The sequence below is a fragment of the Sesamum indicum genome, linkage group LG2 (genome assembly GCF_026168435.1).
Source record: "Sesamum indicum cultivar Baizhima isolate 11 linkage group LG2, ASM2616843v1, whole genome shotgun sequence".
In the NCBI taxonomy this organism is placed as follows: domain Eukaryota; kingdom Viridiplantae; phylum Streptophyta; class Magnoliopsida; order Lamiales; family Pedaliaceae; genus Sesamum; species Sesamum indicum.
This window is the reverse complement of record NC_142658.1, coordinates 22252760-22262760: the sequence shown is the minus strand read 5'-3', so window position 1 is coordinate 22262760 and position 10001 is coordinate 22252760. Positions and strand designations below refer to the sequence as shown.

The window sequence follows — 10001 nt, the reverse complement described above, 5'->3', positions numbered from 1 at the left end:
AACGTTGACGTGGAGATTTTTTTATTTTCTTGCGTACATTTTATATGTTAAGACTTTTTTACTCACTCGATCCTTGAACTTTCAAGAATTCCCCTAAAATGGTGGGATGTTTTTTTCCGGAGAAACCTGCTACTAGACTTTGCAATTGTATATTATGACCTGCTTTTTACATTGGTCACTAATTTTGTAAGTTTCCTTTTCTTTTCTCATGATGTGAGCGAACCGGGGGACCAAACTCTACATATTGCCTTTTTCTAGTTAATTTCCTCAGAATATATATATATATATATATATATATATAAATTATGAAATATTAATTAAGAAAGAATGTTTTGTGCTAATCGATAAGAAGATACGACAGATGGATTTAATTTAAATGGCCAAAAAAGGGTAGGTAGTAGGTACCCCATACGAGTAGATACACATAGGTGGATGATCATGTGTTTTTTTCTGACCAATCGCATTGCAAGGATGAAATTACATTTTCAATCCCATAAAATAAGAGAATAATATTTTTAGTTCTTTATTTTATGAAAACTTTAAAATGATTTCAAAATTAAAACATATCGATACATTTAGTACCATAAATTCTGTAAAGCAAATAATTAAATGTGTCGAGTTTTCTCAATTTTGGAGGACAACTAAATGTATCAAATTTTCTTAATTTTGAGATCATTTTAACTTTTTTATACAACAAAAAAAACTAAAATAATTAAACTTTCTATTGGCTGCATTGCATGCCATGGCTGATGGCTCTTTGCAGTACTGAAACCCCATATGGTAAACAGTAACAGGCAATATGGAAAAGGGGCCGGGAACCCAACAGCATTAAGAAAAACAAACCAAATCCCACATCCTTTTCACATATCTGATTAAGTATTTCAAATTGAGGTTTTTATGATGATAATACAGGTACGTGTCTTTACATCACAAACAGTTAACAAGATTGTTTTTTCGGTCCTATGTTAGAAAATTATTTGACTGGTCATAAAATTATAATTTTATTTTAAACGCGAATATAAAATTGAATGAGACTCCATACTCTGACTTGTTAATCATTCCCGGACTAATTAACTCTTGTTGAACAAAATTTTCAATCAAAATTCGTAATAATATTGATTTCTTATTCTTTTTTGCGACGGAAATTCAAAAAGAAAGAAAATAATGGATAGACAACTGCTCCAAGATGAGCAGACATAATTGTGGAGGCTCTTATTCATGTAGATAAGCTTGTTTATACTTATATATGTTTTGGGATTGAGTAAAAGAATTATATATGTGGGCTAATAAAACTTTCTTCCCGTCTTATTCCTATTGAACTTTCTAGATCTCCACACCATAATTAATTAAGAATAATTAAACTAAAAGTGTGGGAAAAACACGAATTTGTGGTCCGTTCTCTAGAAACGAATGTTAGTGAATATGCCATCATTTCTTTTTGTCTTTTTGTCTTTTTAATATAAAAAGCTTAAATAAAATATATTAAATAATCAAAATTTTGTTTACATTTCTGTCAATACTTTAAGACATGTACATGAGGATAATTAAAGCGAAAACTGAATTGGACCAATGTTTAGGTGCCTATTTCCTTGGAAAATTGACATATCCAACTATTTATTATTAATTCCTAAGTGAATAAATTTTCTTCAACATCATAATTATTCTTGTTCAAACAAGTTGTTAACTTCTTCTCTCGGTGTTTTTATCGTAATTAAAAATACTCAATCGTGCCTCATAAATTAATGTTCCTATCTTCAAAGCTCTCACGGAGGCAAAAATGCCGTCCTAAGTTAATTGGCCGGGTCGGGAGATGGTAAGTTGGAAAGAAGCATATATACAACTTTTTCACCAAAAAAATTGGGCCTACTCTTTTCTTATTTTTTTTCAAAGAAATCTGTCCTTAAGAAGATATTTACTGAAAAATGACAAATATATGAAGCTACAATAATTTAGGGGTGGAGCAGTGAAGTCGTAAGCTGTAAAGTGAAACATGCCTACTTTTCTTAGGTACTATATATTTCTGCAAGAAAATTGTACTCCATTACGAATTTGGGGGGCGGGCGTCAATCAAGTACGTGATGATATGTGCAAGTGTAGGGATTATTTACTTATATGTGAATTTTGATTCTTTTTGTTAGTTTTAAATTATATTGACATATATGATTTTGCTGTAAGGAGAAAATTTAAATTATCATTTCTAAATAATATGAAATTATTTTGGATTTTTAGGTTAATTTTTCTTTAAAATTTATATTAAAAAAATAAAATTTGGATGAACTTGATTTGAGTGGGTGAATTAGGTGAACATAATTTAAATATGAGATATAGGATGATTTAGTATGCATGGCTCTAAAACTAGTGAAAATTAATTAGTGCTTGGTATTTAAACTACTAAAATGTGGTAGGGAATGGGAGTTGAGGATAAGGCTGTCCTAAGGGCGGTGGGTGAGTAAATGTTGGATTTAAGCTAAAAAGAAGGAAACTGGAAACAAAGTGTGGGTTGATATTAGAAAGCTGTTTCCCAAAATATATGTTGGAACATTTACTTCACTCTTATCCCCACCCAAATATCCCATCAATCACCTCTTTGCATCCCCCTATGCTATGCATTGTCAACACTAGGGATATTACCCTCATTACACCACAAAGCTCATTAATTAGGATTTTAGTTTTCAAAAAATTAAAAAGAGTGATCCTTCCCCAGTATTTGGTCTAACTACACGTAAATTTTCTATAATTTGAAAAATTATATAATACCTCACAACGTCTATTTTTGTCTAACAAATAGATCTCTCCCTTAATCAAAATTCACCGAATTTATTAATATTATCAAAAAAAGGGTGGATGAAAATCTATTGGTAATTTTGACTAATTGAATGGTCTATTTATTAGACAAAATCATGTTAAGGGTATCAAATATAATTTTTTAAAATTAAAAAAAAGTTATATTACTATATTAATTTTGTGAAAAGACGATGTAAATATTTCAATAAAAAATAAAAATAAAAGTAGCTTGTTTAACTCTAGAATAGAGTTAAAAGCGTAGTTGTTTGCTGATAAAGTGCCGAAAACGCTTATCCAAAACAGTTTGGGCCTACGATCCACAATTGATGGACCTGGGATATATCATCTGGCAAATTGCCCACGTATGAAATCATGTGGTATTGCTTGGATGAATGACCAAAATCAAAATAAGATAGAAAGTGGGCTAATTTTGTATCCGACAGTCCTGTCACACATGGAAATCACAATTATTCATTCATATATATTATTTTTGAAATTGAAAAATATTATTTAAAAGTGAAACTATATGATATCATCATAAGTGACATAAATATTGATAAAATATATAATCTAACAAAGCTGAAGATAAATCAAAGTCCGATAGGTAGTAAAGAAAACTGCCACATAATTGGGAAATAAAAATGTCCATCAATCAGAAAAAGAAGAAAGAAAGAGTTAAAGAACAAATTATGTGAAAAAATCTAAATGAATAATAATGCTGAGGTTAATAAATCCAACAACCAATAAGACTCCACGTTCCCATAACCAATAGTCCACGCGACTGGCCCCGCTCGTTTCCCTCTCCCCTGTCGGAGTCAAACTTGAGACCGACCCGTTATAATTTGGGTTTGACCCGTAAAGTTCTTGGATCCCCATGATATCGTCATCCGCAAGCTCAACTTTTCGGGTACCCGAAGAAATACTCGGGTACATGATCGCCTCCTCAACCGAACTATGACCCAACCCAAGTATGTGCCCGATTTCGTGAACCGCGACCGATTCCAAATCCACAGCCGACAACGGTGCGCCATTCAGAAAGTCGCCGTCAATCACCCAGTTCTCCTCCCCGTCGAAATGGCACCTGCCTGTCGGCGGAGAAAACGCGTGCGCCAAAGTACCCAAAACCCCGTCGAATGGCTCGCCGTCCCCGTGCTCCCGGCTGAAGAACCCGATCCTAATATCCGCTCTATTGAAAGACGAGATCTCCGTGAAAGTCAATGTCGTTACCTCGGACCAACGCTCGAACGCCCGTGAGAACACGGTCTTGACCACATCGGAGAGCTGGTTCTCCGGCAAGAACGCGTAGGTGAGTTGACTCTTGCTCGGTGGCCAGCGGGGCCTGTTGGGGAAGAAGGAGTAATGCGCCACCGTGTGAATCGTAGAGTTGGCACTGGGTTTGCCTGGATGCATGGCGGAAGTTCCGTTGACGATATCCGGGTTGCCGCATCGAGGTACTACGATACGCTTTATAGTCTCTGCGTCGATTTGGCCGGTGGCATTGAGGTTGAAGTTGAGCTGATAGGTTTTGACGGCAATTTCCAGGGAGTCATCAAATTCATCGGAGAAATCTGAGTAAGAAGTATTGAGGTAACCGAAGTACTGGAAATACTCCTTGAGTTTAGGTAAGCCGTCGGCTTTCTGACCCTTTTTGCAGCCGACGAGGTTGCTGAAAGCGGCCCAGATTGTGGTGTTGGGAATTAACGAAGATGGGATTGCAGTGATGTTGGGGAAAAAATGAGCAGAAGTAGGAGTTGGATTAATCAAAATAATGAGTAGAGGTATGGAGAATATTAGGCGTAGTGGGAGTCTCATTGCAACTTGGGAGTGAGAGAGATGAATGAATTGGAGATGAATTAAAGTGGGTGAAGTTTCTAATGAGGGTTGAATTTGTCTTTTGTTTCCTGCAGCATAGTACAACAACTTGGTTGGATTGAAGTGTTTGGTCAAGAATCAAGACTTGGTCGCCCTTTTAAGCATATGACAGATGGATCTAAGAATGATTCCTGGCAAGTTCTTCACCACTTCTCTTCCCGGAGTAATTTCTTCTTATTTATTTTGCAAGTTTATTGTTTCCATTTGCAAATGTTCGATTAGTTCCTATTTAGTTACGAGGTGTATGATGTACCAAGTCAACTGGCTCCAACACTACCCACTTGTTTCCTACTTTTTAATCTCCCATGAAGGACTCTGTTTGTCTCATAAGCTGCACGATTAATATTATTAAGTCCAGATTCCAGTTAAGTTTCTGCCCTTAAATTTTGATTTTCTCTCAAGTAACATAAAAAATCAGCGTTTTTACAATATAAATCTTGGGATCACTTATGAGCCCAGAAAACCACACAAGTTCAGAAAGCTGCTAAAGGTGTGAAGAGAATACCAAGTTTACAGAAAAGGATACAAAAAAAGTGCTTGAGTAAGAGTTTTTTCAGGAACTAAAGGGAGGTACCTCCCAAACCCGGATGAACCAGCACTAGAACTGAATCTAGTGCATAGCTAGTTAAAAATCTCTGGATGGTCCAAAATGTATATTGTTAACGTGTTTTCTTTTAATAAAACTTTGCCATGTCCTAATCCTCCTTTGTTCTACTGTGCATCAGTCTCTAATATAACCCGTGTCTCAATTATTCATGTGCTAATGATATCCGCAAGACTTTCAAATTGGTTGCAGACGAAGAGCGAGACGTCTTTTCAGAACAAACGTGAGGTTCATATGAAGTCAGAACGGATGAAACCTCGCACAATGAGGCACCGATCGAGTCACAAAGTGCATCAGGTATTGTGTGTTAGTTTCTAGAGTAATATGTGTTTCAATTATCTTATTGTGCGTCAATCTTTAATGTAACATATGTATTATTATTCCGTGTGTTGTATTTAAATTTTAGCTTGTAGTTTGGTTCTTGTATTCCTTAGAAAATTCTAATTCAAATTAAATTTGGTCAGACCTGAATGAATTATATGATAGGTGCAATATATTTATCATGTGATTGGTGTATAATTTATGAAAAGTAATCAATCACATTACAAGTGTATCACATTTATTCTATAATTATTTTAATTCAACAAAATTTAGTTTGAGTAAAAAAATTTCATATTCATTATTCCTTTATTAGCATTTTGTCTGATGGAAATGAACGTCTTAAAGATTTTGGAACAATGAAGGGTGAAATAAAATATCTAAAGAAGCGTTAAGAATGGAAGAGAAGTCGCCGGCAATAAATGCTTGTGAATCAGTTTCCAGGAAGGATGTTTTGACTCTACATTTGATAATTAACGACGCCTCGGTCCCGGCCGGTTGTAGGCCATTTGTTGCCTTAATCCTAGTCGACCACCAAAAGACTAATAAAGCCTTCTTGTCTATCAAATGAATTTTCTTTTCTTTTTTTTTTTTTTTTTGATAATTACGCTCCTCTTCTATTGCTATTATTACACATAAATCTCCAATAGTTTGAAAAATTATATTTATATTCTTGATATTTGCTTCGTTAAATAAATAAGTTCATTTATTAGTCAAAATTCATTGCATTTTTTATATTAACAAAAAAAAATTGATATTTACCCCGATTGACTAATTACCGACTGATTGCAAGTTAAATAATATTTTTTTTAATTAAACTATTTTTATAACGATGAAGATATACCCCATCACATACATTAGTATATGAATACGTATGAGGGTAATTTGATCATAAAAAGATTTGTTTGGCCTCCAATAAGTTGGTAATAAGTCAATTAAGGATTAATATATGTATTTTAATTTTTTTATTAATATTAGCAAATTCGAGAAATTTTGACTAGCAGAGCGATTTATTTGTTAGACGGGAGCAAACCTTAGGGGTGCTAGATGTAATTTTTCAAACCATGTAGAGTTTATGTGTAATTATATCAAATTTTAGGAGATAGGAGTAAAATTATCTCTTTCTTTTTTTTTTTAACAAATAGATATATTCTACAAGTTATTACAAACAAAATGATAGTAATTAATTAGAGGGTGTTTGACTATAAATTTATTTGAAACATCTTATAATATATTTTAATAGCTTAAAAATATTTAATATTATTTTAAAAATAAAATCTTAAACTACTTCAATAAATGAGATGCTAAAGCTTATAAAATATTAAAGTATATTGGCATAATGAACTTTTAATACTGTAACAATGATTCAAAAGCTATCAAACTATTAGAATTTCAAATTATATAAATAAATAATTTTGTTTGGGGGAAAATTCAATTGTATGAAGGGTAAAAGTGAAATACTAACAGAATTATGAGTGTATTTTTATTTGTTGGATATTATGATTAAAGAGCTTATAGGATATTTTTAAAAAAAGTTGGGTGAAGTTAACTTTTTTTTCTAAAGAGCTTATAAAATTTAAAATATCTTATTTTATGATCTTATAAGCTCTCAAGCAATTTATAAAATATTTCAAAGAATTTATAAGCTCCGAACATTCCTCTTATTAAAAATTAGAAAAAAGCATCTCAAATCTCTCGGATAAAGAATCTATTGGGTATGATAATTTATTATTTTTGAAGTAGTGTGATATAATCATCAAATAATTAGTCCCTGAGCAAACCAATTGATTTTTAACTCCCAAACCGACTTAATTTGAGTGCAAAATTGGACGTACGTACAATACAAAATGGAGGATACAAACCATCTACGTGGCTCAGAATTTTGAAGACTTAGGATAACTGCCTGTCTTAAAGGATTTTATGTTAGGTACCACTATCATATATTAATGTTGAGCACATGATATCGAATTTGTTAGTGGAATCTCAGTCTTAACCATTAAGTTAATAAGACATCATCATTCCTCCCTCGATGAATAATTCTAAATTAAAATGGTTCATACATGAATGACTTTATTATTATTATTATTTTTTTGAATTAATTCAAAAGAATATTATATATTTTAGGTGAATAAATATGATGGTATATGATAAGAGGAGGAGCAAATTGACCAAAAACAAGAAATTTGAGTTTTGTGGATGCATGCCTTAAATAAATTAATTAAAAATGAAGAATAAAATTAAATAATAGAAGAGAAGAGAATGAAAAGAGGTAGAATGGTTGGAAAGTAGGTTAGGTTAGCGCCATCCATATATCAGCATCTTTGACAGTCTACACTTAATTATCTCAAAAACTATATATATAAACCTTCCTTAAATCACATATCTCCCCACCAAATGCATATACAACCCCTCTCTCTCTCTCTCTCTCTCTGGGTTTTGATCATTAACTATGGCTTCTTCCAATAATTATAATGTATCTTCTTATGAAAGCTCATGGGCTGATCAATGGGATCCTGAGCCACTCTACACCTACCCCACCCATACAACTCCATCTTCCAAATTCTCCGACAAGAACAAGACCGCAGCCTCCACCGGCGTTAGGAAGGTGAAGGCCGGAGCCACCGCCGCAATCCACTGGATCAAACACAAGTATCGGAACACAACAAACAACCACTAGATCCTCTGCTCTATTTAATTATTTCTCCTTTAATTAGTTTTCTATATAGCTATTATTTTGGGTAAATTGCAAATTTTTATAAAAAATAAAATAATAATTTATCCTTATGTATTTTTCAAAATCTATGCTTGAAAAAATGAAGCAATTTACCTCTCTATCTAAGGAAATAAATTGCTTTATTTTTTAAAATACAGGAGGGTAAATTGTTATTTATTTTTCATAGAGAAGTAATTTGCTCATTCTCAATATCATATGAACGTAAATTGCTCTTCACCCTTATTATTTTTGTTTGCAAATATTGATGAAACCTACGTAGGTGTGGTTTCATCTACTTGTATTTGAGTCATAATGTGTCGTACATATTGATATAGGACACTGCATTCATTAGATTGTCTTTGTATATGCTTATAAAGTATGTAAACCTACAGTGTTTAATCCAGTTTCTTTATTTTAATTATAGTCTTCCTCTGTTTAATTAATTAATTACCTCCTCATTTTTCGTATTTGAGTCAACCAATCTCTAACAAAAGGTAGAATTAATTGTTGTTGAATTATGACCCCTACATATTATATTAACCAGAAACTACCACAAATTGGTATATTTAGAGCAAGTTAAATTCATTTTGACTCCCGTGATATGGAAAAATATAAAAAAATTCTTTGTAAAAATTTAAACATTAAAAATTACCTTTATATTAGAAACAATGACTCACATTGTCCTCTGATCAACTTCAACTTATTTTTTAGGAACAATGACTAAAATGCTCCTCTTGGTCAACCTCGGTATATTAAAATATATTTACTAATATATATAAAATACATAAAATTAAAATTTTATATAGAAAAGATTATTTTTTTATCCCGTTAAATATGCTCAATATTAATTTTATTCCGATAATTATGCCCATTTTTATAAATCCATTAAATTTTAAAATTGATGAAATTTAGTCCTTGAGTAACTGAAATTTTGATTTTTTTAATCGAATATATATATATATATATATTATATTACAGAGAATGATATTTTTTTTGTAGGATTTATGATTATAGAATTTTTTAAAAATATTTAATTAACACATATAAATATTTTAACAATTTCCCTATTTGACAGGGGTGTGTTTGTGTTGTCTTAATACCTACTTCTCAATCATCAAGAATAAAGAGTTCAAATTACAACATTAATTGAACAGTGCAACGGTATTTTTCCCCCTCAGGCGGCTGTTGATCTCATTCAAACTTATAATTATAATTACGAACATATTTATTCAAATTTAAGTATATTCCATAAAAGTTTCATCAATTAATAATTTATGATATGATTATATTATTCCAATGATGTTTTACTCTAATAGTTAAAATTGGGATCTTATGAATAGGTTTAAGTCATCAGTTCAACTCTTATCAGATTTGTTGGTATTTATACCATTTAACGTGAAAAAATATTTTTTTTACTTAATATTATTTTATTATAATTTTAAATAGAAAACAAAAAACTCAAGAATTATAATTAATCTCAACTATAGTTATCGTAAGTTGAGGTGCGCACGGACGGAAAACTTCGTGCCAACCCCTCTCTCTCTCTCTCTCTCTCTCTGTCTGCATATATAAAGAGGGAACTCCCAATTAAACATAACCCGGAGACCTAATCCAGAGCCCCTTCTCTTATCTTTTCTCTCTCTCAACTCAAAAAGCATACCGTCGATAAATCCTCTCCCTTGCTGAGCAAAATCAATGGCGTCGAACGGA

General features: G+C 32.1%; 1 protein-coding gene across 1 annotated transcript; it reads right to left on the bottom strand.

Moving 5' to 3' along the window:
• Window positions 1-3387: 3387 nt before the first annotated feature.
• On the bottom strand, window positions 3388-4853 carry LOC105156581 (metalloendoproteinase 2-MMP). Its single transcript, XM_011072753.3, has one exon. The coding sequence runs from the start codon at window positions 4594-4596 to the stop codon at window positions 3472-3474; it is 1125 nt and encodes a 374-aa protein (XP_011071055.1). The 5' UTR covers window positions 4597-4853; the 3' UTR covers window positions 3388-3471.
• Between the last annotated feature and the right edge of the window lie 5148 nt (window positions 4854-10001).